Source organism: Ranitomeya variabilis, chromosome 4, assembly GCF_051348905.1.
Source record: "Ranitomeya variabilis isolate aRanVar5 chromosome 4, aRanVar5.hap1, whole genome shotgun sequence".
Classification (NCBI taxonomy): Eukaryota; Metazoa; Chordata; class Amphibia; order Anura; family Dendrobatidae; genus Ranitomeya; species Ranitomeya variabilis.
In genome coordinates, this window is record NC_135235.1 from 694903915 (window position 1) to 694931794 (window position 27880).

Here is a 27880-nt window from a genome sequence, read left to right on the forward strand (position 1 = left end):
ATGTGTTTCCTCCAGATCTATCCAGTAAGATGACAACACCAGAGAGATGTCCCCGTCCTCTTCTTCCACAGGACTGTAAACAAGAAGATCCCAGTGTTCCTCAGGATCATCAGGTAGATGGAGAGAAGGTGTCAGGAGATCTCCCCTATGATGTGTAGACGGCTGTGAAGGTCTTGTGCTCAGTCTTGTTTTATCCACCAGTATTATATGTTTTATACTTGTGTAATGAGAACAGTGGAGATGGCAGGATTAGAGCTGATCATAGATGTGACTTCTTCGTCTCTCTGTGATTGATACAATATTTGTTTCAGGGTGAAGATCTGGCCCATATTAATACTACAGAGACATATGTGAGGGGTGATGAGCGGTGTAAAGAGGAGATTCCTACATATGACTACCCAGGTGAGTAGTAACCACTAAGTATAGAGAAGTAAAGAAGTAGTTCAGTCATGTCACACTATCCCAATGACTGGGTATTGAAAGCTCTTTTCTATAGAGCTTACAATCTGGGAAATCCACCTGCCAACATAAATTAGGAGGCACTGACCATTACCTGTCCAGGTCTGTAAACTACAAAGCCAAATGACAAAGACAAAAGAGCACCACGCAGTCAGAGTCCAAACATAGAACAACACTTTATTGGATAAAATTATACATATAACAACCAGAGAGTTAGTGTTAGAAAGGGCTAAAAGATGACAAAAATGCCAGCAGCAACATGTGAACAATAAACCAGCCCAAGGTACGGCGATCCCCAGCTGCAGAGAATTTAAAGTATACTATAAATAGATGGTATATAGTGCAATTCGTAGAGGCACAGCCCCACAGGATAGCAGAACTTCATCCAGAGTACATGGAAGAAATGTAAATAAACCAGTGATTATACAGGTAAAGGCACATAAATGAACTACTACACATCACCTGGTAATAGCGATCCCGTGGTAAACCTCCGCAGTATGGGGACCCCGATCCACCCCGACGCGTTTCAGTTAGGATACCTTCCTCAGGGGGCGCGTACATAGAATGGGTATAGAGGAGTATATATAGGAAACCCATCATAGAGACTGCACGCCACCGCAACACACTGCTTCCGCCCAGTCCAGCACGCCGAACAACGACGACCGGAAACGCATGGGGCCCCATGTGATCCGGAAGTACGTGCGCGGCTGTCAGAGAAGGACGGAGCAGTAACAGAGCGGCGCATGCGCCTAAAGTTATCAGTGCGTAGACGCCATCTACAATAGGGGCAATGGAAAGGGCAAACAGAAGCGTTTAGAAGCAACTATTAGCGTAGAAGGACAACAAGGAGATATGCAGATATAACAGCATATCAAATAAAACATACGGACAAATGCAGTTATAAAAATGAATTGTACAAAGAGAGAGACACATTGGCCAAGAGGAGACTGTGACCACTTTACATAATATAATATATCAAATAATAATATAAAATACAATGACCATAAACACAACAATATAACATGGTACAGTCCCACAAGGCACATGAGCATTGATGATAGCATCATAAATAGTAATAACAGTACTAACAGCTTGTCCGCATATGTCCCCTACACCCCAATGGGGAAGAAAAGAACCCAAACGATGGCTTTATCAGGGTAGGGAAAAATGACAAAACTAGCAGTCCATCAGCTTCAATTTCCATGTCACATAGTCCAGATGAGTTCCAAAAGCACAATAACCAATTCAGTATAGCGATATGGGAATCCTAAGTAATAAAAAGGTGAATTAAAAACAGAACAACAATAAAAGAATTAAAACAAAATGTGCACAAATTGCAAGAAGGCACACTAAGCACACCAGTGCAGCGACTACAGGAAGGGAGCATAACTAATGTTCTCATTCAGAGCTGCAGGGTATACGGTATTGAGGGACCAAATCCAACGTGTTTCCAGTTGGCCCAAACGGTTAAACAAATTCCCGCCACGGATATTAACATTGAGCATATCTATACCCCGCACCCTAAAAAGGGAACTGTCACTATGATGTTTAGTCCTGAAATGTCTCGGGATTGTTTTGAGGCCAAATGACAGCGTAAGTAGACTGTGCTGACAGGTTAGAAAATCACTTGAAGAAAAATATTATAATGGGCCGGTAATCAGAGGGTAACGATGCTGTTACATTTGTAAAGGCGATTCTGACGTCCCAGTGTGGTCATTCTCACTCCTGTGGCACGGATGCTAACATGCTCAATGTCCCGGCCAGTCGGCAATCTATCTGTTCCCTGTTGTGCCTTCCTGCTTCTCTAGGTCTGCGTACACTCGCTCCGATTCTTAAAGGGGCAGTGCTCGCACTTTGGGAGTTGCTCCAGCCAAAAGCTGGTAGGCATCAGGTACAGGTGCTTCTCACAAAATTGGAATATCATCAAAAAGTTAATTTATTTCAGTTCTTCAATACAAAAAGTGAAACTGATATATTTTAGAGTCCTTACAAGCAGAGTGATTTATTTCAAGTGTTTATTTCTGTTAATGTTGATGATTATGGCTTACAGCCAATGAAACCCCAAAAGCCATTACTTCAGTCAATTATAATTAACGAAAAACACCTGCAAAGGCTTCCTAAGCTTTACAAAAAGTCCCTTACTCTGTTTCAGTAGCTCCACAATCATGGGAAACACTGCTGACTTGATAAATGTCCATAAAGCAGTCACTGACACTCCACAAGGAGGGGAAGCCACAAAAGGACATTGCTAAAGAAACTGGCTGTTCACAGAGTGCTGTATCCAAGCATATTAATGGAAAGTTGAGTGGAAGGTAAAAGTGTGGTAGAAAAAGGTGCACAAGCAACCGCGATAACCACAGCCTTGAAAGGATTAAGTAAAGGCAATTCAAAAATTTGGGGAAGATTCACAAGGAGTGGACTGCTGCTGGAGTCATTGCTGCAAGAGCCACCACACACAGACGTATCAGATGAAAGTGAATTTTGCTTTTCATTTAGCAATGAATATCTCAGAGTCTGCAGGAAGAGTTGAGAGACAGACAATCCAAACTGCTTGAGGTCTAGTGTGAAGTTTCCACAATCAGTGATGGTTTGGGGAGCCATGTCATCTCCTGGTGCAGGTCCACTGTGTGTTATCAAGATCAAAGTCAGCGCAGCTGTCTACCAGGAAATTTTAGAGCACTTCATGCTTCCCTCTGCCGACAAGCTTTTTGGAGATGAAAATTTCATTTTCCAGCAGGACTTGGCACCTGTCCACACTGCCAAAAGTACCAATACCTGGTTTAAAAATAACAGTATCACTGTTCTTGATTAGCCAGCAAACTCGCCTGACCTTAACCTCATAGAGAATTCATGGGGTATTGTCAAGAGGAAGATGAGACACCAGACCCAACAATGCAGACGAGCTGAAGACTGCTATCAAAGCAACCTGGGCTTCCATAACACCTCAGCAGTGCCACAGGCTGATCGCCTCCATGTCACACCACATTGATGAAGTAATTGATGCAAAAGGAGCCCCAACTAAGTACTGAGCATACATTTCAGTAGGCCAACATTTTCGATTTTAAAATAATTTTTCAAGCTGGTGTTATAAGGTATTCTAACTTACTGAGATAATGACTTTTGGGTTTTCATTGGCTGTAAGCCATAATCATCATCATTATCAGAAAGAAACACTTGAAATAGATCACTCTGTTTGTAATGACTCTATATAATATGTGAGTTTCACTTTTTGTATTGAAGAACTGAAATACATTAACTTTTTGATGATTTTCTGATATTGTGAGAAGCACTTGTATGTAAAGCACCCTCCTTAGGCTGCCGTCACACTATCAGTATTTGGTCAGTATTTTACATCAGTATTTGTAAGCCAAAACCAGGAGTGGCTGATAAATGCAGAAGTGGTGCATATGTTTCTATTAGACTTTTCCTCTTTGTTCCACTCCTGGTTTTGGCTTACAAATACTGATGTAAAATACTGACCAAATACTGCTATTGTGACGGCAGCGTTAGTAGGGAGGTGCCTGAACAACTCCTGTATTTTCTCTACTTAGTCTGTGTATGTAAGTAGTATGTAGCCAGGTCCCTGGTCCATAACCTGTTCCTGATTCCCATGTTGTCTAAATATGTTCCTGAAACCTGTGTTGATTGAATTAGCACCAGTGTCCTTCCTGGCTTGTCTCAAAATCTGCACTGTTTGAACAAGGATCAGTGTCTGTCATCTGGGTGAGCCAGAATCCATACCATCTGTATATTCTCCTATAGCTGGTCTACCAGTATCCAAATCCTGTACTGCCCGTGACTCCGAATCCATGTCCTTGACTGCCATCCTGACCCATTGGGTGAGCTTCTACAGTACCAGGGACTGCCCAGGACTGTTACCCGACGGCTATCTGCTGTACAAGCCTAACTCCATTATGAGAAGTTCTAGTAAAAACCAAGTAGCCACTCCTGGTTCTTCAACTATCGTTGAGCAGGAGCCTAATCCCTGGCTGACCCTGGAGAAGGATGGGGTAATCACTAGTCAGCCCCCACTACAACTAAAAACAAATAAGGTAAACAAAGTAGGGAATACACTTAGCTTGAGAAGACACCAAAGAGATCACGCCAGCTATCCTTCCAAGAGAACACCAAGAAGGAACTAGTTGATTACAAGTACTTCCAACCAGACAAAGGGAAATAGTAGAACTATCACCGGCTCCTTGCTGAAGCGACTAAAGGAATTTAAACATCCAGCAAAGGTGTGATAATCAGCAGTAGTGAAGATCACTGCTATGTCCTAGAGGGAGAAGGATATCACTTTGCAACAGAGATACAAGATCCAGAAATTGCCTGCAGAGCTCAGCGCAATGACCTTCTGTAGCCGGATCCAGAATAACTGACTGATGCACAGTACCCTCCCCTTGTATGAGTGGCCTCCGGACACTCAGGACCTGGTTTCTCAGGATGAGGCATGGAACGAACGAACCAGCCTAGGGGAATTCACCTCTGAGAAACCCACATCCTCTCTTCTGGACCATAACAACTCCAGTGCATGAAGTACAACAGGAAACAACGCTGAAGATGGGAATAAACAATCATCAAAATCTGGAACTCCAAATTACCATCAGTAAGGATTGAGAGCAGCAGCAGGGAGATGACTCAAGAGGTTCTACATATTTATTGAGTAAAGACCTGTGGAACACCTTGTGGATCTTAAGAGCCTGAGGTAACTCAAGAAGAAAAGCTGCAGGGTTAATGACAGTGGTTATTTTAAAGGGATCAATAAACCTAGGTCCCAGCTTCCAGGAAGGGATCTTCAACTTCATATTCCTGGTTGATATCCACAAAAAGTAATTCACATTTAGGTCTGGACCTGTCGAGTGTTTCCTGTCAGCAATACGTTTCTACCTGTCTCCCATGATCCTCAAATTACTCTGAGCCCCTTGCCACACAGAGGAGGAAGATAAAGCAAAACGTTCCTCCTCAGGAACTCCTGAAGCCCCCTCCCTCACTAAAAGTACCAAACTGTGGAAGGAAACCGTATGCACAAATAAATAGTGACCTGCCGGTAAATTCTTGGCAATGATTTTTAATAGCATACTCGGCCAACGGTAAGGAAGATGCCCAATCTTCCTGGTTTTCAGAGATAAAACACCTGAGATAAGCCTCTAAAATTCTGATTAATACGTTCGGAATGTCCATGCAACTGAGGATGGAAAGAAGAGGAAAAGAACAGCTGCACCCCAGTCAAGAACAGAAAACTTTCTAGAACTTGGAAACAAATTGGGTCATCCGATGTAACACAACATCGGAGGGAACCCCGTGAAGCTTCATGATCTCATCAAAAACCTGAGCGATAGTCTTAGCATTCAGAAGCAGCGTCGGACTGGAGTACCTTGGGCCCACCAGAGAAAAATCATTCTTGGGGCCCACCATGCAGTTTAAAAATACCACACCGGATAGATCCTATATACTACACCACACAGGAGAGCTGACAGATCCTCTATATACTACACCACACAGGAGAGCTGACAGATCCTCTATATACTACACCACACAGGAGAGCTGACAGATCCTCTATATACTACACCACACGGGAGTGCTCACCGATCCTCTATATACTACACCACACGGGAGAGCTGACAGATCCTCTATATACTACACCACACGGGAGAGCTCACAGATCCTCTACTTGATGGCAGTCAGTTATAAGGGTAGGTAAGCAGTACATGCAAGAGATGTAGAAACTAGATTAGCACATAATACAGCTGGTCGAAGACCAGTCAGAGTTTACCTGAATTTAGTGAATGAGGGTTTGGGCAGCCTGGGGAGATGGTGTCACGTCCTGCGCCCGACGAGCGCCGTTTCACATGACTGCTTCTTCATAAAGGGGGGCGTGATGGAGACTAGGTAGGGGAGTAGGTTTTTATATCCTAAGGGCGGGTGTAAAGTAATTAGGAGGGCGGAGTGGTAAGCAGAGGGTGGGAATGGGGAGATTGTCAATGGTCTTTGTTCGGCGCCAGGGTCCAGTTGGATACACCCCCAGCACATGTGAAGTCAAAGGAGAGGGCGGGGTTACGTGCGTAGGGTGAAGGAGTTGCGGAGGTGTATCTGGCAGTGGTAATGGCGCATGCAGCCAGTCAAAGCTCCCACAGCGAAGGGACTCCCGGTCCCGCGCCTCATGACACGCAGTGGAGCGCACCGCGTGTCATGGAACTGGCGCTGATCGGAACTCAGGTGGAGATATGAGACCGGCGCATGCGCACTAGCCAGAAGGAGAGGGCTTGTGAGCGTGACAATAGTACCGCCCCCTCCATTCATCCTGTTCTCCGCGGCCGTGGATGAACAGTAAGCAACAAAGAAGGGGGAAGTAAAATGGGAGGATGGAGGAGAAAAGGAAATCATGAGGGTAAGGAGGGGGAAACTATATCTTTTGAAAAGAGGAACGGTGCCATTATGTGCGCCATGTGAAAAAGGACAAATAAGGCTAAGTGCGGTTAAAGGCCAAAAATAGAAGGGTTTAAGAGGTGGGTGCTGAATTGGCCTTACAAGCTGAAGGTGAATATGTTTAGTAAAAAATATTTGTAATAATATGGATGGGTGAGTGGAAATGGAGGGGCTTGAAAGGTGCTAAAAGGAATATTATGAAAAGGGAGCAAGATAAAGAAAGTGTGTGGAGAAAAAAATAAATGAAATAAAATAATATCCTTAATTATAAACACATGGATGGAGTGAAGGTGCTGTGAGATGGAATATTACATAATGGAGTGTCCATATAAGTCCCTTGTGTAAAGAAATTTCCTTTTCTTGTCCTCTCAACTTTATTTCCCAGCTGGGATGATTTTTCTTGAAAAGAGCCGCCAGGAACCGACCATTAGGGCTGCGTCAAAACAGGAGACAGGAAGGAAGAAACGGTCCATACACCAATCCTCCGGAGAACAAGTGGCCCAGAAAGGAAAGCCTAGGATACCTACGGGTAAGTTAAAAATGATGATAGGGTAAATGTACAAATGAAATGATAAATAGTTAGGGGTGATGAAGAGGGAAAGAAGATAAAAAAGAATTAATTAAAACCTAGCGACCAATTAAAACTTGGATTGTTGTTATTATTATTAGGAAACGATGTCTGCTATAGGAAGGAAACAAAATCATAATTTTCACTCAGGCGAAAGGGTGTTATAGTGTTCAGGCCGTGTTTCCTATAAGAAGGAAGCAAAGCCATGATTTTCATTTAGACCAGAGGGTGTGATGGTGTTCAGGCGGTAGATCCATCTACTCTCTTGTTGCGCTAATAATTTGCTTAAGTCCCCCCCTCTGATGCCCAGGTCAATTTGATGTATGGCTTTAAAAATAAGGCCTCTAGATTGGGAATTGTGGTGTGTTTTAAAACGACGGGGTAGGGTTTTAAGTAGAGAAATATCTTCAATGGTCTTAGATTTCTCTATGTCTCTAATGTGTTCCCTCACCCTAATTTTGAGTTCCCGCGTTGTTAAGCCAATTTCTTTCTCGCTTCATTGGGGGACACAGGTAACCATGGGTGTATGCTGTTGTCACTAGGAGGCTGACACTATGCAAATAAAGAAGAAGTAACTCCTCCCCGGCAGTATACACCCTCCGACAGGCACCAGGCAACTCAGTTTTTGCTTAGTGTCTGTAGGAGGCGGACCTGGATCTAACCCCAGATCCGCATTTCTTTTACAGGGAATTGTTGTGTGTTTTTAATCATTTCCCCTTTCTTTTTCAGATACTTTCTTCAGGGTAACAGGGTGCAGTTTTCTCACCCTGTTTTCCCCACTTTGAGCGACCGAGAGAGCAGTGTGGTATCACCCACATCGCACCCTCTCGGACCCGCTGGGCAGGACTTTGTCCCCTGTCACCCATTCGGGTGTTCAGGGTGACCCTTTCTTCGGTGGCCAGTCCTGCCCGTTTCCCCTCCTCATCCCTCTCCTCGGAGCGGGCTGAGAGGAAGACGGTGGTCACATCCAGTGACCCTCTCCCCCTGTTCAGGGGTCGACGCCGTCTTCTGCGCCGGAGAGTCGTGGCGCGGGAAGGAGGACTACTTCCAGGACCCTCTATCTACCAGGGATCCTGATGCTTCCTCATCTGCAGGTAGGGAATCTTCAATCAACAAAATCCCCCACCACCCCTCCCACCAATACCCTGCCCAGCGGTGATCCCCTCTTACCATAGGGGTGCATCTGACAGGGAAGTGGGTTGCATAGAATGGGAGCAGGAAGGCTGGCATCTTTTCCCCCTCCTTATTTCAAACTTGCAGGCCCGTTCGCCCGCCATTTCTCTCTGCCTCACAGTTTATTTTTCCCTTTCTTAGCGCTTGAGCGCCCTCTGGTGGTGGCCGGAATTACTGCGGCCGGGATGTGCAGCGTCTCCCGGCTTTTCCCTTTCTTGCCGCTTGAGCACCCTCTTGTGGCGGTCGACGGTATAGCGGCCGGATTACTTTCAGTTTTACAGGGGGCGTTCCTTTCTTTCCCCCCTTCGATCCTGTGCACGCCCACAGCGTCGCACTTTCTCCGCGCTCTTTTCTCCTGCTTCCTGCTAGCGTGTCAGCGTCTGCACATCGCGTAGGACACAGGATTTCTCCGGGGAACACAGGCACCTGCGGTTACCGCTGTCTTTCACCAGGCTCAGCGCTACCTCCTACTCCACCTGGCAGTATTCTCTGGGGACAAGGTAATATCCACCTATGTCCGACCCCACCCCGGCCTTTGCCCCTACGGCCATCCATTACGCCTGCGCTCACTGTAAGAAAAAGTGGGTTTCAGGTCAGCCATCTCCTTTCTGCCCGTCCTGCGTTCCTCCCACCATGTCAGCTCCCCTGGAAGCTTCAGGGTCCCGGGATGAGTGCACCCCCCCTCCCCCGGAGTGGGCTGTTGCTATGTCTCAATCTGTGTCCGACCTGACTAAGGTTTCTCAGTCCCTAGTCCAGGTACTTGAACGCATCCCGCTTCTCTCTAATGCCACCAGTGCCACGAACGCCTCTCACGGCGATTCGCCCGCACCTGTCCTAGACTCTCACAGAGGCAGACCGGACAAAAGAGACAGAAAACGGACCTTATCTAGATCCTTCTCCAGTTCACCGGACCACATCGGGATTCCCCTATCTGCCCGTTCCCCTTCCTCACAGGCGGACCTCGGGTCTGATGTCACCTCTCAGTCGGAATCTGACTCGGATGCAGATCAGACTTCCGGAACACAAGACATGGTTGATAGCCTTATTTCAGCGATCGTTCAGACGCTTGATCTTAAGGAGGATGAGGCAAGCTCTCAGGACGTCTCCATTGCTTTTAAACGGATTAAACGTCCCTCTAGGGTTTTCCCTAATCACAAGGAGTTTGACAACACTACCGCCACTCACTGGGAAAACCCTGGCAAGCGTTTCCCAGGTAGGAAACTACTTGATGTGTTATACCCTTTTCACTCCGACCTGGTCTCCAAGTGGTCCGAGTCTCCTAAGGTAGACCCGCCTGTGTCCAGGCTGTCCTCACAGACAGTTCTGTCTATTCCGGACGCGGCTTCCCTTAAGGACCCCTCGGACAGACAAATCGAGGCGCTAGCAAAATCAGCATTTGAGGCCTCCGGAGCCTCCCTTTGCCCTATTTTCGCCTCATCATGGGTAGCCAAGGCTGTATCAGCCTGGGCCAAGACCCTGCGCAGGGGCATTTCGGCCTCTGCTCCTGCTGAAGAACTGTCTGAATTAGCGGATCAGATTTCACTGGCAGGAAAATACCTGATGAATGCCTCCCTTGATGCAGCGGCCTGCTCTACCAGGGCTAATGGCAACATTGTCGCCATTCGCCGGATTCTTTGGTTAAAGGCGTGGAACGCTGACCCCGCATCTAAGAAATCGCTCACTGGTCTGCCCTTCCAGGGCTCCAGACTCTTCGGCGCGCAGCTAGATCAAATGATCTCGGACGCTACTGGCGGTAAGAGTACCTCCTTACCCCAGTCCAAGCCTAAACGTCCCTTCAACAGGAGAGGTCCCCAGTCCTTTCGTCCCTTTCGGTCTTTTGCCTCTTCGGGAAACCCCGTCCAGGACCGTTCCTCCTCACAGGGGGACCGAAGAAAACCTTCTTTCAGGCCTCCGCCACGCTGGAGAGCCAAGAGCCACCCCGCAAAACCATCGGGATCTCGGGGCCGCAGGTTTTCTAATAAATGACGGGTCGCCCCCACCTGGAACTCCTTCCAGGGTGGGAGGCCGCCTGCTTCTTTTCTCAGAGGTTTGGCTTTCAGTAGTCGACGACGCATGGGTCAGGGAGATCGTCACGTCAGGCTACAAAATAGAGTTTTCTTCGCCCCCAGGAAGACGTTTCATGCTCTCTCGTCCTCCCAAACAGCCCTCTCATCTCCCAGAGCTTCTCCAGGCCGTCGATTCGCTACTCGCCTCGGGAGTCGTAGTGCCGGTGCCTTTTCGCCAGCGGTTTTCCGGGTTTTATTCAAACCTGTTCGTGGTTCCAAAAAAGGACGGCTCTCTCCGTCCGATTCTGGATCTCAAACGATTGAACCGCCACCTTCGGATTCAACACTTCAAAATGGAATCTCTGCGCTCAGTGATCGCGTCCATGGAGCCGGGAGAGTTTCTGTGCTCAGTGGACATTCGGGATGCGTACCTTCACATTCCTATTTGCGTGCAGCATCAGAGGTTCCTCCGATTCGCGATCAGGGAGCATCATTACCAGTTCACTGCCCTCCCCTTCGGGCTGGCATCTGCTCCCAGGGTCTTTACGAAGGTCATGGCAGCTGTCATGGCCATCCTGCGTTCAAAAGGGATTCTGGTAATCCCATACCTCGACGACCTATTGATCAAGGGCTCATCCCAGGGGGATTGCAGCCAGAGCCTCCATCTTACTCTGGACACCTTAGTTCGCCTAGGCTGGTTGATCAACAACCAGAAGTCTTCCTTGATTCCAACCCAGCGGCTGGAGTTCCTAGGCATGGAATTCGATACCTTTCGGGCTCAGGTCTTCCTTCCCAAGGAGAAGTTTCTTTCTCTTCGTCGGGGTGTCAGAGCGCTAAAGGGTCCGAGTCCTCTGTCCCTTCGTCTAGCCATGAGAGTTCTGGGGAGAATGGTCGCTTCTATGGAAGCGGTCCCCTATGCTCAGTTCCACTCTCGTCCCCTCCAGCTGGCTCTTCTGTCTGCCTGGGACAGGAACCCGCTTTCCCTGGACCGTCCGTTTCGCCTCTCCCCCAGGGCGAGACAGTCTCTCTCTTGGTGGACGCTGTCCACCTCCATTCTCCGCGGGAGGTCATTTTTACCCCCCCACTGGCAGGTGATTACCACCGACGCCAGTCTCCAAGGTTGGGGAGCGGTCTTTCTCCACCTCACAGCCCAGGGCCGCTGGACTGCTCGAGAGGCGTGCCTCTCGATCAACCTCTTGGAAATCAGAGCCATCTTCCTAGCCCTCATCCGCTGGGAGTCCCTCCTTTCGGGAAAGCCGGTCCGCATTCAGTCGGACAACGCCACGGCCGTGGCATACATAAATCACCAAGGGGGGACCCGCAGCAGTCAAGTCATGGCGGAAGTAGCAAAAATTTTCCGCTGGGCGGAGGGTCATGTTCCCTCTCTGTCAGCCGTCCACATCCCAGGGGTGGACAATTGGGAGGCCGACTTTCTAAGTCGCCAGGGCATCGTGGCGGGCGAGTGGTCTCTTCTTCCAGCAATCTTCAGCCAGATTTGCCAGCGGTGGGGCGTTCCAGACGTCGACTTGATGGCCTCCCGGGCAAACCACAAAGTTCCTCAGTACGTCGCCAGGTCTCGGGACCCGATGGCCGTCGGATGCGACGCTCTCGTGATCTCTTGGGCCCAGTTCCGGATGCCCTATCTGTTCCCGCCTCTCCCTCTGATTCCAAGGGTCGTAAAGAAGATCAAGTCGGAAGGGGTCCCCGTACTCTTGGTAGCTCCAGATTGGCCTCGCAGAGCCTGGTACGCAGAGCTGATAAACATGTTATCGGATGTTCCGTGGAGACTTCCGGATCTTCCGGACCTTCTTTCACAGGGGCCTCTCTCCCACCCGAATTCTCGGTCGCTGAATTTAACGGTATGGCCGTTGAGGCCGCGGTCCTGAAGAACGCGGGTTTTTCTCATAGCGTCATCCAGACTATGATAAGAGCGAGGAAACCGGCTTCATCGCGTGTCTACCACAGATGTTGGAAGGCCTTTTTCCGGTGGTGTCAGGATAACAATCTGTTTCCTATGACCTTTTCCCTTCCTTCCCTTCTCAGCTTTCTTCAAACGGGCCTAGATTCGGGTCTTTCCCTTAGCACCTTGAAGGGTCAGATCTCCGCTCTATCAATTCTTTTTCAAAGAGACCTGGCTTCTCTGCCTCAGGTGAGGACCTTCATCCAGGGGGTCGCTCATATAGCTCCCCCTTACCGGTCTCCTGTTGAGCCTTGGGATCTCAACCTCGTCTTAGATGCCCTGCAGCGGCCGCCCTTTGAGCCGCTTCAGAATATTTCCTTCTCGCTTCTATCCTGGAAGGTAGCCTTTTTGATCGCCATCACCTCCATTAGAAGGGTTTCAGAGCTGGCGGCTTTATCCTGCCGTTCTCCCTTTCTGGTTCTGCATCAAGACAAGGCGGTTCTTCGTCCGGTTCCTTCCTTCTTACCGAAAGTTGTCTCATCTTTTCATATCAACGAGGACATTGTCCTCCCGTCCTTTTGCCCTTCCCCGGTTCATCCATTGGAGAAATCCCTTCACAAGCTGGATGTGGTCAGGGCTATCCGGATTTACATCGCCAGAACTGCCTCTTTTCGTCAGGCCGATCCTCTGTTCGTCGTCTCGGATGGGCGTCGAAAGGGTCTTCCTGCCTCCAAGTCCACGATTGCTCGTTGGATCCGTTCGGCGGTTTTGGAGGCATACCGCGTCCAAGACAAACAGCCTCCTTCGGGGGTGAAGGCTCACTCTACCCGGGCAGTGGGAGCTTCCTGGGCAGTTCGTCACCAAGCTTCGGCCTCGCAGGTTTGCAAGGCCGCTACGTGGTCTTCCATGCACACCTTTGTCAAATTCTACGGGGTGCATACTCAGGCTTCCGCGGACGCGAGCCTGGGTAGGAGGATACTGCAGGCGGCGGTTTCTCACCGGCCAACCTGACTCCTCTTTTTCTGCAGAATACCCGCCCTAGGGACTGCTTTTGGACGCCCCATGGTTACCTGTGTCCCCCAATGAAGCGAGAAAGAAAGAGGGATTTTTGGTTCTTACCGTAAAATCTTTCTTGGAGCCTTCATTGGGGGACACAGCACCCTCCCTTGAAGTTGTACCGTGTTGGCTAACGTGCCGTTGTTGTGGGTTGGTACATAGGTTGAGTTTTATATTACCTGTTCTTCCTACTGCTTTTGCACCAACTGAGTTGCCTGGTGCCTGTCGGAGGGTGTATACTGCCGGGGAGGAGTTACTTCTTCTTTATTTGCATAGTGTCAGCCTCCTAGTGACAACAGCATACACCCCATGGTTACCTGTGTCCCCCAATGAAGGCTCCAAGAAAGAGATTTTACGGTAAGAACCAAAAATCCCTCTATACTGTATATCAAATTGCAAGGGCAAGTTGCATGGTATATGACCCCTTGGGTGGAGCATGTAAGATGTTTTCTGATGGTAAATGATTTGGATCCATCAGAATTGGTCAATTTTTTTGGCCTTTTTTAGGTTAATGCATGCTTTACATAAGCCACAGGGAAAGAAGCCTTGTAGTGGAATTGAGCATGTTGAATTAGTTGTGGAATCATAGTGGCTATGAACCAGTATATCCCTGAGATTGCAGCTTCTTTTTGCCACCATTAGTGGATGTGGAGGGAGACCTTGTTTTAGGACCCGATCTGTCATAAGGATGTGCCAGTGCTTATTAAGTATTATCCTTTGGTCTTTCCATCGAAATAAATCTTACCTGGCCGTCTTGGGAGCGCGCATCCTTGTGCCTAGGGTATAGTAGTTGTTCTCTTGGGGTTTTTTTTGCCTTTTTATAGCCAAATCTGATGGACCGTTTGCTATAACCTCTGTCATAGAATCTATTTGTCAAGTCAAGGGATTGTTTTTCAAAGTCACCACTTTCCGAGCAGATCCTCTTGGCTCTTAAAAATTGGCCAGTTGGAATATCCTTAATGGTTGCTGGTGGGAGGGAAGAAGTGGCGTGTAGAAAGGAGTTGGTTGAGGTGGGTTTTCTGTATAAATCTGTTGCAATCATCCCATTTGGCATTGTAAAGATTTTTAGGTCCAAAAATTCCAGGTCCTTGCCAAACTTGTAGGTTAGTTTTATGTTCTGATTATTTTGATTTAGTTTGTCCATGAGGAGATGCAAATTGTCTACCGTACCTTCCCAGATGAAACAGATATCGTCTATACAGCGCATCTATCCCTGGATGCTTTGTATCTCCCCAGTGTCATCTCCCTGGAAAATGGTCCTCTCCCACGCCCCCAGAAACAAGTTGGCATATAAGGGGGCACAAGAGGCTACCATGGAGGTCCCCTGGGTTTGTAGATAAATTTTATTATTAAACGTAAAAACGTTATGGGTGAGAATAAAATCTAGTAGGGCCAGAATCCAATTAGCCAGAGGGGATGCCAGGTTGCTCATTTGAAGATACCACAATACGGCTTTTAGGCCATCTTCATGCCTGATGGAAGTATATAATGATTCTACATCGGCAGTTACCATCAGCTTATGTTCTTCAAGGTATATATAATCTAGTCTTTGTAGTGCTGCAGTGGTGTCTTGTATGTAAGAGGGAAGAGTAGTTACCAGTGGTTTCAGGTAATAATCAAGTCACAAATTACCTCACACAGGCCGCCGTTGCCCGATATTATGGGTTTCCCTGGCAGATCTAGTAGGTTTTAGTTAATCTTGGGGACCAGATATAAAGTTGGCAATTTGGGATGAAGATTCTTGACATGTTCCAGCATCTTTTAAGGAACAATTTCCTGGTCAAAAGCTTGATTATGAAAATTTGAAAGGGGATTTGTGAGTAGTTTTTTGAAGCAGTCAGGTTCATTTAGCAGTCTCAAAGCCTGCTTTTCATACAGGGGGTTGGCCATATGACTAGGTTTCCCCCTTTATCAGCAGGTTTGAAGACTACGTCAGGAAGAGACTGTAATTTGGCCAGAGCCAATCTCTCCTCCTGTTTCTTATTGGATGCCCAGAATGGAGATTTTTGGAGTGTTTCTATCTCAGATGTAACAATTTTGGTAAAGACCTCTATAGCTGATACCGTGCTAATGGGGGGAAATTTTTTGCTTTTGCTAAATAAATTGTGGGGAAAGTTACTGACCTCCAAGGTGTTCTCTTCCAATAGAGCTTCTAGATTTCTTAGAGCTTCTCTCTCATCGGCAGAGGTAAAGATGTCGTGGTTCATTTTTTATTGTGCAATTTTTTGAAAGTCAATTTTCTGGCAAAGAGATGTAGATCTCTTACCACTGAAAACGTATCTAAATGACATGAAGGGGAGAAAGATAGACCTTTTTCCAATAAATTGATTTGTGCATTTTGACAAAGTGTGTGAAGATAGGATAATTACCTTTTGGTGTTCTCCAAGGTTTTTAGCTGATTTGGACTTCGTAAAAATGTCAGGTAGGCGTTTATTGCTTCTGAGTCTAGTGCTTATTGATTCATTATTCTATGCTTCATTGTCACTTGCCGAGGTATTCATGTCCGACTTCGATTGAGCTGAACTTTCGGACTGAGTCCTATGGTGAGATGTTGCAGGTTTGGAATTGTCTTGGTTTGGTCTTCTCGTTGTCTTTTTCTGTTGCCAATGGTATACTTTGTTACTATCATAGTCATTTAGATCTCTTTGGTATTTTTTAAGTTTACTTTGTGATCTCACTTTCCCATTTGTCAAGGTCTTTATTGATGTCAACTAATATTTTATCAAAATCCTCCACCGGTAGGTCTTTCACTAGTGTCCTTTCTAATTCTTCAACATTTTCATCAATGCTCTTTAGGGAAAGAGTGTTTTTGTCAATAATGAATAGGATAAAATCTAAAGAGCAGGTGGTAGCTGCTGAGGTCCACCTCTTGAGCTGGACCTCATCTTTAAAGTCAAATGAAGGATGAACTTGTACCCTCAAACCATGTGGAACGATTTGTTGGTTCATATAATTCTCAAGAGAGGATTTGTTCCACCATATTTTGGTCTTCTTGTATAGAGCATTCCTATATAGTCGAATTGTTTCCTTAACAGTTTTATTAGTATCCGAGGAAGGGGTGGAGGTCCCCTGTCTGAAAAAATGTGATGCCTTAGACTGCCAGGAGCGTTCCCTGGCTTTGAAATCCATTAGAGTAAAGTTGCAGATAATCTGTTTACTAAGCACAGAGATATTAATTAATCCCATAAACCAACAATTAAATTGGCAATAGCACTTCGATCATGGATGCTTACAAACGTTTACCTAATAAGGTATGAACTGACTAGAAGATAAGTGAATACATTTTTTATTTTTTTTTATTTTATTAACATAATGTTAAAAACAGATAATATTATATAAAAAAACAGAAAGATGTAATAATGGGACCTCCAAAACAAATCAGGGTGTGACACTTGAAAAGTGATGGGCGCCGAACAAAGACCATTGACAATCTCCCCATTCCCACCCTCTGCTGCTTACCACTTCGCCCTCCTAATTACTTCACACCCGCCCTTAGGATATAAAAACCTACTCCCCTACCTAGTCTCCATCACGCCCCCCTTTATGAAGAAGCAGTCATGCGAAACGGCGCTCGTCGGGCGCAGGACGGGACACCATCATCTCCCCAGGCTGCCCAAGCCCTCATTTACTAAATTCAGGTAAACTGACTGGTCTTCGACCAGCTGTATTATATGCTAATCTAGTTTCTACATCTCTTGCATGTACTGCTTAAGCCCCCGTCACACTAAGCGAGATCGCTAGCGAGATCGCTGCTGAGTCACAAGTTTCGTGACGCAACAGCGACCTCAGTAGCGATCTCGCTATGTGTGACACGTAGCAGTGACCAGGCCCCTGCTGTGAGATCGCTGGTCGTGTCGGAATGGCCTGGACCTTTTTTTGATCGTTGAGGTCCCGCTGGGTAGCACACATCGCTGTGTTTGACACCTTACCAACGACCTCGTTGACAACTCAGACACTGAATCGTCATAATAGCTCCCATGTGACATCGTTGTACAGGTCGCTACAGGTCGCTGGTGAGATGTCAAACAGTGAGATCGCAGCTGCGATTGTTGGAAGATCTCACTGTTTGACATCTCACCAGCGACCACATAGCGACGCAGCAACGATCCCTGACAGGTCGTATCGTTGTCGGGATCGCTTTAGCGTCGCTAAGTGAGACGGAGCCTTTACCTACCCTTATAACTGACTGCCATGTAGTGGTCTCTTTGTACTTTATGCTCATGATTATAGACACACCACAGCAGAGATGTAACTTATTGCACTTTTTCTGTAGCCTGTGTTAGTAACTTAATCTTTGGCAGTTTGGGCACTTTGTGGGATGATCATTACTGTCGTTTCTTCTGGTCAGGGTTCCCTTTTTTTGGTAAGGATTGTGTAAGGAAACAATGAGACGCCTTATCGTGTCCATCCATTACAGCAAGTCCACCTAACCAGCCTATAGGGCCGCTTTCCAGTTGCAGTGAGATCAGGGCTGCCACTAGAAATTTCGGGGCCCCATACTGGCAACATTTTCGGGGCCCCCTTAAGACTCCGCCCAGGCTCCACCCCAGCCCCGCCTCCAAACCTCGAACTGTCTACAGCACCACCGCTGACTCTTGGAAAAACTACACTTCTCACCAATCACACATTAACAGTTCCCATCACCAGATCACACACATAGCCAGCAGATTTTGTTTTGGCCAAAAGGTTTTTTTAATCTGCCACGATGACAAGGTAGACTCTTTTGGCCGGGCCCTACTCTACTCTAACTTATTAAACATTTGTTAAAATATGCAATACAATTTAGGTATATTTTTATTTATTTTTCAATTTTTCATATGACCAATAATTCCACATACAAGGGACAAATAACACAACACCATGACCAGACACCACATTATCACCACATAGTGACCTATAATACTATCTACAAGGAATAAATACTGCCACACCATGTGCAGACCACATATTACCACCACAGTGACCGAACAATATCGCATACAAGGGACAAATACCACAGCAGCATGTACAGACCACATATTACCACCACATGGTGACCAACTACATACAAGGAACAAATACCCACACAACATGACCAGACCACATATTACCACCACACGGTGACCGAATAATAGCATGTACAAGGAACAAATGCCACCACACCATGACCAGACCACATGTTACCACCACATAGTGACTAAATAATAGCACATACAAGGAACAAATACCGCCACACCATGGCCGGACAACATATTACCACCACATTGTGACTGAATAGTACAATACTGATCATTAATAAAAAAAAAAAATACTATCACCATAAGTGCTATTATACATAGGAGATTTGTACTTAGTATGCAGGGTCTGTGTACAGGTAATACAGTGGTCACCGATGTCATTATACACAGGAGCTCTATATATAGTGTCAGTGTACAGGTAATACAGGGATCACCAGTGACATTATACACAGGAGCTCTATATATAGTGTCAGTGTACATGTAATACAGTGATCACTAGTGACATTATACACAGGAGCTCTGTATATAGTGTTTAGTGTACAGATAATATAGTGATCACCAGTGACATTAAACACAGGAGCTCTGTATACAGTATACAGTGTATGGTGTCAGTGTATAGGTAATACAGGGATCACTAGTGGCATGATACACAGGAGCTCTGTATACAGTATATAGTGTATGGTGTCAGTGTACAGGTAACATACTGACTCACCAGTGATGTCTCTAGCTGAAGTCCTTCATCTTTGCGTTTCTTTTTAATCCAGCGCAGACCGCCATCACTTCTTTCAGCCAGGACTCGTCTCTGCATAAAATAACACAGTTATCTAGAGCACCGCTTCCAGAGCACATTCCCCACTTTTTTCCTTTCTTCTACACTACACATCTGAATACAGACATTCACCCACCATTAATATATACTGTAATTGGTTATTATGCAACCCACCATTCCAAATATAAATAATACGCCACTGAGCCCCTTCTAGCTATACATAGCCACTTTCCCCATTTAATATATAAATTAATTAGCACCTGTACTCTTTCTCCCAATTTATTTCCAGTCACTTTATCCTCAACGATCCCACTATGCACCTCCCGCTCTAACCCTAACTCCGATTCATTATAGCTACATGCCCCTTCTGCCTCAATTCATTGTCATGTCTTCTCTCTCTCCCACCCTCTATTCATTATCAACTGCTCTTCCCCACCCTCAAAATTCATTATTTGCTCTCCCTACCTTCAATATACCATTGGCTCTCCCCACCCCCACCTACAATTCAAGTGCTGTCCACCGTCCCTCACACTCACTTGATGTGCATGCAGTCCCCATCACCCCCACTTCATCATTTGCAGTCCACCTTACTTCATCATTTAGTCCCCTATCCCCCCTTCACTTCATCTGCAGTCCCCCTTACTTTATCAATTGCAGCCCCCTATCATTTCATCATGTGCAGTCAGGGCTGCCACTAGAAATTTCGGGGCCCCATACTGGCAACATTTTCGGGGCCCCCTTAAGACTCCGCCCAGGCTCCACCCCAGCCCCGCCTCCAAACCTCGAACTGTCTACAGCACCACCGCTGACTCTTGGAAAAACTACACTTCTCACCAATCACACATTAACAGTTCCCATCACCAGATCACACACATAGCCAGCAGATTTTGTTTTGGCCAAAAGGTTTTTTTAATCTGCCACGATGACAAGGTAGACTCTTTTGGCCGGGCCCTACTCTACTCTAACTTATTAAACATTTGTTAAAATATGCAATACAATTTAGGTATATTTTTATTTATTTTTCAATTTTTCATATGACCAATAATTCCACATACAAGGGACAAATAACACAACACCATGACCAGACACCACATTATCACCACATAGTGACCTATAATACTATCTACAAGGAATAAATACTGCCACACCATGTGCAGACCACATATTACCACCACAGTGACCGAACAATATCGCATACAAGGGACAAATACCACAGCAGCATGTACAGACCACATATTACCACCACATGGTGACCAACTACATACAAGGAACAAATACCCACACAACATGACCAGACCACATATTACCACCACACGGTGACCGAATAATAGCATGTACAAGGAACAAATGCCACCACACCATGACCAGACCACATGTTACCACCACATAGTGACTAAATAATAGCACATACAAGGAACAAATACCGCCACACCATGGCCGGACAACATATTACCACCACATTGTGACTGAATAGTACAATACTGATCATTAATAAAAAAAAAAAATACTATCACCATAAGTGCTATTATACATAGGAGATTTGTACTTAGTATGCAGGGTCTGTGTACAGGTAATACAGTGGTCACCGATGTCATTATACACAGGAGCTCTATATATAGTGTCAGTGTACAGGTAATACAGGGATCACCAGTGACATTATACACAGGAGCTCTATATATAGTGTCAGTGTACATGTAATACAGTGATCACTAGTGACATTATACACAGGAGCTCTGTATATAGTGTTTAGTGTACAGATAATATAGTGATCACCAGTGACATTAAACACAGGAGCTCTGTATACAGTATACAGTGTATGGTGTCAGTGTATAGGTAATACAGGGATCACTAGTGGCATGATACACAGGAGCTCTGTATACAGTATATAGTGTATGGTGTCAGTGTACAGGTAACATACTGACTCACCAGTGATGTCTCTAGCTGAAGTCCTTCATCTTTGCGTTTCTTTTTAATCCAGCGCAGACCGCCATCACTTCTTTCAGCCAGGACTCGTCTCTGCATAAAATAACACAGTTATCTAGAGCACCGCTTCCAGAGCACATTCCCCACTTTTTTCCTTTCTTCTACACTACACATCTGAATACAGACATTCACCCACCATTAATATATACTGTAATTGGTTATTATGCAACCCACCATTCCAAATATAAATAATACGCCACTGAGCCCCTTCTAGCTATACATAGCCACTTTCCCCATTTAATATATAAATTAATTAGCACCTGTACTCTTTCTCCCAATTTATTTCCAGTCACTTTATCCTCAACGATCCCACTATGCACCTCCCGCTCTAACCCTAACTCCGATTCATTATAGCTACATGCCCCTTCTGCCTCAATTCATTGTCATGTCTTCTCTCTCTCCCACCCTCTATTCATTATCAACTGCTCTTCCCCACCCTCAAAATTCATTATTTGCTCTCCCTACCTTCAATATACCATTGGCTCTCCCCACCCCCACCTACAATTCAAGTGCTGTCCACCGTCCCTCACACTCACTTGATGTGCATGCAGTCCCCATCACCCCCACTTCATCATTTGCAGTCCACCTTACTTCATCATTTAGTCCCCTATCCCCCCTTCACTTCATCTGCAGTCCCCCTTACTTTATCAATTGCAGCCCCCTATCATTTCATCATGTGCAGTGCCCCCTCAACCACACCATCATCTGCAGCCCCCTATCATTTCATCATGCGCAGTGCCCCCTTAAACACACCCCTAACCAGCTAACCCTGATTACAGCTACGGTTGCGCACTCTAATTGTGAATAGAGGGGAACCTCAGAATATGACCGCACTGTTATTGAAAATAAGTCTCTTACAAAAACGAACATTGACTTTACCGCCACATTATGACCATATGCAACTTTGATGGTCACAATACTCCGAGTGCCCCTATAAAAATGATGCTTAAGTGCCCACTTAACATTTAATAATGTCCCCTAAGTTCCCTCATGTACTGCTCCATTATACACTGTATGGTGAGCTTAAAGCTTCCTTATACACAGTCTAAGGCCCCCACAGCTCCCCTATACACAGTATGATGATTCTATAACTCCCCCATACACCGTATGATGTTCCCACTTCTCCCCTATTTACACAGTATGATGTTCCCACTTCTCCCCTATTTACACAGTATGATGTTCCCACTTCTCCCCTATTTACACAGTATGATGTTCCCACTTCTCCCCTATTTACACAGTATGATCCCACTGCTCCCCTATAGATAATGAGCCCAATGCTCCCCTATACACAGTATAATGCTGACAGAACTCCACTATAGAAAGTATAATGCCCCCCAGAGCTCCCCTATATACAGTGTAATGGGCCAACAGCTCCCATATGCACAATATGCCTTCACAGATTCCTATACCCAGTATGATGGGCCTGCAGCTCCCTTACACACAGTATGATGGGCCCGCAGCTCCCTAATACACAGTATAATGGGCCCGCAGCTCCCTTACACACAGTATGATGGGCCCACAGCTTCCTTATACACAGTATGATGGGCCCGCAGCTCCCTTATACACAGTATGATGGGCCCGCAGCTCCCGTATACACAGTATGATGGGCCCGCAGCTCCCTTATATATAGTATGATGGGCCCGCAGCTCCCATATATACAGTATGATGGGCCCGCAGCTCCCTTATACACAGTATGATTGGCCCGCAGCTCCCTTATACACAGTGTGATGGGCCCACAGCTCCCGTATACACAGTGTGATGGGCCCACAGCTCCCGTATACACAGTATGATGGGCCCGCAGCTCCCTTATACATAGTATGATGGGCCCGCAGCTCCCTTATACACAGTATGATGGGCCCGCAGCTCCCTTATACATAGTATGATGAGCCCACAGCTCCCTTATACACAGTATGATGGTCCCGCAGCTCCCTTATACACAGTATGATGGTCCCGCAGCTCCCTTATACACAGTATGATTGGACTTACAGCTCCCTTATACACAGTATGATTGGCCCGCAGCTCTCTTATACACAGTGTGATGGGCCCGCAGCTCCCGTATACATAGTATGATGGGCCCGCAGCTCTCTTATACACAGTATGATGGTCCCGCAGCTCCCTTATACACAGTATGATGGGCCCGCAGCTACCTTATACACAGTATGATGGACCCGCAGCTCCCGTATACACAGTATGATGGGCCCGCAGCTCCCGTATACACAGTATGATGGGCCCGCAGCTCCCTTATACATAGTATGATGGGCCCACAGCTCCCGTATACACAGTATGATGGGCCCGCAGCTCCCTTATACATAGTATGATGGGCCCGCAGCTCCCTTATACACAGTATGATGGTCCCGCAGCTCCCTTATACATAGTATGATGAGCCCACAGCTCCCTTATACACAGTATGATTGGCCCGCAGCTCCCTTATACACAGTATGATGGGCCCGCAGCTCCCTTATACACAGTATGATTGGACTTACAGCTCCCTTATACACAGTATGATTGGCCCGCAGCTCTCTTATACACAGTGTGATGGGCCCGCAGCTCCCGTATACATAGTATGATGGGCCCGCAGCTCTCTTATACACAGTATGATGGACTTACAGCTCCCTTATACACAGTATGATGGACCCGCAGCTCCCGTATACACAGTATGATGGACTCGCAGCTCCCGTATACACCGTATGATGGACATTTACTCATCCTCCGGCGTATTCAGTATTTTGGGGCACTGCTGCAGTGCCGCTGCTCAAACTTGTGAGCGCAGCTTCTGACAGGCCAGAAGTTAGAAGCTATGTCACAAGCGCTCAATGTAAGACTATGAGGCTATGTGCACTTTGTTGCGGATTTCCTGTGTTTTTTGTGCAGATTTCACCTGCGTTTTACCACCTGCGGAATCCTATACAGGAGCAGGTGTAAAATGCTGCGGAATCTGCAAATAGAATTGACATGCTACGGAAAATGCAATGCAGCGTTTCCGCACCATGGGCACTGCGGATTTGGTTTTCCATAGGTTTAAATGGTACTGTAAACCAGATGGAAAACTGCTGCAGATCCGCAGCGGCCAATCCGCACCATGTGCACATAGCCTGAGAGAACGAGGCCAGAACGAGGCTCCCATAGACTCACATTGATTAGTGACCTTTGCGCTGCTCCATGAAACACTGGAGCCTTGGACAGGCCACAAACTGCAGGAGACGGAGCCAAGCAGAGACTAAGGCTACGTTCACATTTGCGTTCGGCGCCGCAGCGTCGGGTGCTGCAGCGTCCCCGCATGCGTCATGCGCCCCTATATTTAACATGGGGGCGCATGGACATGCGTTGCACTTGCGTTTTTTGACGCATGCGTCGCTGTGGTGCATGCGTCAGGGCGCAGAGGACGCAGCAAGTTGCAGTTTTTTCTGCGCCCAAAACCATGCAAAAGTGGACGCATGCGTCACAAAACGCTGCGTTGTGCATGCGTTCACATTTGCGTTGTGCGTTGCGTCGCCGACGCTGCGGTGCACAACGCAAATGTGAACGTAGCCTAAAACAGATGAAGACGCCAGAAGGTGAGTATCAGACAGGCGGCAGGGGACGAGGATTTTCAGCACCTGGAAGTGGTGCTGTATAAATGTGATGCAGCTCTTGGTTACTGTATGGGGGCTCCTTATACTAAGACTCATAAAATACCCAGGTGGTACATATCAAAGGCCCCCGACCCCCATCTCCAGCCTCCCTGTACATATACTATCATAACATAACATTATAATATTCAGCCCCCAGTGACCTGTCCCCCTCCCCCACAATACCCCCATCGTCTCACATCCACCCCTCAGTGCCCTGTCCCACCTCACCCACCTTCAGCCCCCACAACACCCCCATGGTCTCACGTTCACCCCCCAGTGCCCTGTCTCCCCTCCCCCACAATACCCCCATGGGCTCACATTCACACCCCAGTGCCCTGTCTCCCCTCCCCCACAATACCCCCATGGGCTCACATTCACCCCCCAGTACCCTGTCCCCCCTCACCCACCTTCAGCCCCCACAACACCCCCATGGGCTCACATTCACCCCCCAGTGCCCTGTCTCCCCTCCCCCACAATACCCCCATGGGCTCACATTCACACCCCAGTGCCCTGTCCCCCCTCACCCACTTTCAGCCCCCACAATACCCCAAGGGTCTCACAGTGACATACCTGAATTTAATAAACCTAAAATGTCCCATCCCCAGCACTTACTGATAAAGTTTGCACTGCAGGACCAGGAAGTGTCAGTGAATGCAGGGTGTGGGCACTAGGACCCAGCGTTCCTGAGCCAATCCCAGCCTGCACAGAGTGAGGAAAACTGCAGCCAACAGGAAAAGCTTCATGATCAGGTCAGACACGGCGAAACCATTCACTGCAGGAGGGAGACTCTGCAGCCGTCAGTGTGCTAGTAGCCAGCGTGCAGCTTGTCAGACGGGAGCAGACGTTATACTGCTCTGCTCCTAAGCGGTGTTCTGCCTCGTCACAGAAGTGGCCCTGCCCTGGCTCCCCGTGGGCCCCTTCATGTGACAGGGCCCGGGGCGATGGCCCCCTCTGCCCCCCCCCCCTACGCTACTGGCTAGAATGGATGGGCTGTAGTCAGGACCTGCAGGGAGCCCATACATTCTAGCTACAGCCGAGCAGGAGCTGCGCAGCCGACTAGGTGACGGCCGTGCACAGCTCCTAGACGGCTCCCGGGCCCCAGCGCTGACATGTGCGCCGCAGTGCACAGTATTTTAGTGCATGATGGGGCCCGATCAGTAGAAGCACAACAGTGGGGCCCCGGATCTGCGGGCCCCTCTGTGTACTGCTGCTGACCGGGCCCCATACAGCAGTAATGCCTGTAATGCCCTGATGGCGGCCCTGAGTGAGATAACAAAACCATCACCCTTCAAGTGTCATGCCCTGACTTGTTTTGGAGATCCCATTATTACATCTTTCTGTCTTTTTATATAATATTGTCTGTTTTTAACATGTTAATAAATAAAAATTATTTTTTTTTCTTCACTCATCTTCTAGTCACTTTATACCTTATTAGGTAAATGTTTGTAAGCATCTATACATACATCTCTACATACTGCACCACACAGGAGAGCAGTAATATAGGTCCAGTGTGTGTAGTAAAATACTTACCGGTGGCCATATTCCACTGCAATGAAGAAGACAGAAGAACGACACAGCGGCAGAAAACGGCGACTGCTGCGTATTTTATTACACACAGGGAAGCGGTATCATAGCTTTCTGTTGGGGGCGAGACATTGTTTTTGTTAGGACGAGTTTGGGATAGATGTGGTTTTCATCACTTGCTATAGCTTTTTTTGTGGAATTGTGGCGAACAGAAAAAAGTACATTTGGTGTTCTTGAGTTGTTTCTGTTTATGGTGTTTACTATGAATTGCAGCCAATCAGTGTTTACTCTGCTGCCCAGGGCTTTGTGGAAGAGGAGCAGAGAGATACAGTACAGGAAACGGGTGACTGCGGGTCAGCTGTTGTGTGCGTGTCTCCACTCAGACTCAGCCGCACAGTCAGCTGTTCTGCTGACTTGTCTGGCTGAAGTGAGGGTCGGCACGCACCCAGAGCTCTCCTGGCAGAGTTACAGAAGTCCGGCAGCGACAGCAGGTGATGTGAAGGAGCTGCGCATGCACTTCCCATCACCTGTGCAGTCTGCCAGCCGGTGCCGACTATACAATAAAGTGCGCACTGCTGGACACACGCTAGGAGCATGCAGGGCAGGCACAAATGAAGGAGCTGGGGCTGGGAGCGGGGCCCTCCGGAGGATTCTCCGGTGACCCAGTCTGACCCTGTTCAGAAGTCCCGGTAATGCCATGAAATGCACCATTTAACTGAACCTATCTACAACCACCAAAACACCATCTTGGCTGCCAATACCGGAAGGTCACTAATAAAATCCATGGACTAGTGTGTCCATGGTTTACTAGGAATGGGCAGTGGAATAAGAGAACCAGACGGACAGGTATGCGATACTTTAGAACGCGCGCGAACACTGCAAGCAGACACCTGTTCAACTACATCCCGATGCAACCATGGCCACCAAAAACAACGAGAATGGAGGTCTGCGGTTGCCTTACCCTCTGGATGACCAGCAAGCACGGAGTTACGATGTTCCTATATAGCTTTACGCGCAAATTATATGGTACAAATAATCTCCCCGAAAGGCAGGTGCATATCCCTGAGCATCCAACACCTCTCCCTCCAGGTTAGGGTACAAGGCTGTAATAACTACTCCTGTCATGATTTCCCAATGGCAGGGAAACAGGGACAAAAACGGACAAGCTCTGGGAAGATGGTATCTTAGGTAACCGCGACCCTAAACCTAACACACAACTTAAAGTAGCCAGGGGGGGTTCCTACGTTGATTCTAGACCCCTCGCGCCAGCCGGAGATCTAACTACCCCTAGTAGAGGAATACACAGACCTGGCTTGCCTCAAGGGAATCCCCAAAAGATATAGTAGCCCCCCACATGTAATAACGGTTAGGCAAGAGGAAAACACAAACGCAGTATGAATATAGATTC

At 47.2% G+C, this 27880-nt stretch overlaps 1 protein-coding gene across 1 annotated transcript in view; it reads left to right on the forward strand.

Annotated features, from left to right (window-relative positions):
- Window positions 1-27880, forward strand: part of LOC143767672 (uncharacterized) — a 65563-nt gene that overhangs the window by 1037 nt on the left and 36646 nt on the right. The window contains exons 4-6 of the mRNA XM_077256148.1: window positions 16-113; window positions 312-402; window positions 7271-7414. Of these exons, the coding sequence (XP_077112263.1) occupies window positions 16-113; window positions 312-402; window positions 7271-7414 (333 nt within the window). The remainder of the gene's footprint in view (window positions 1-15; window positions 114-311; window positions 403-7270; window positions 7415-27880) is intronic.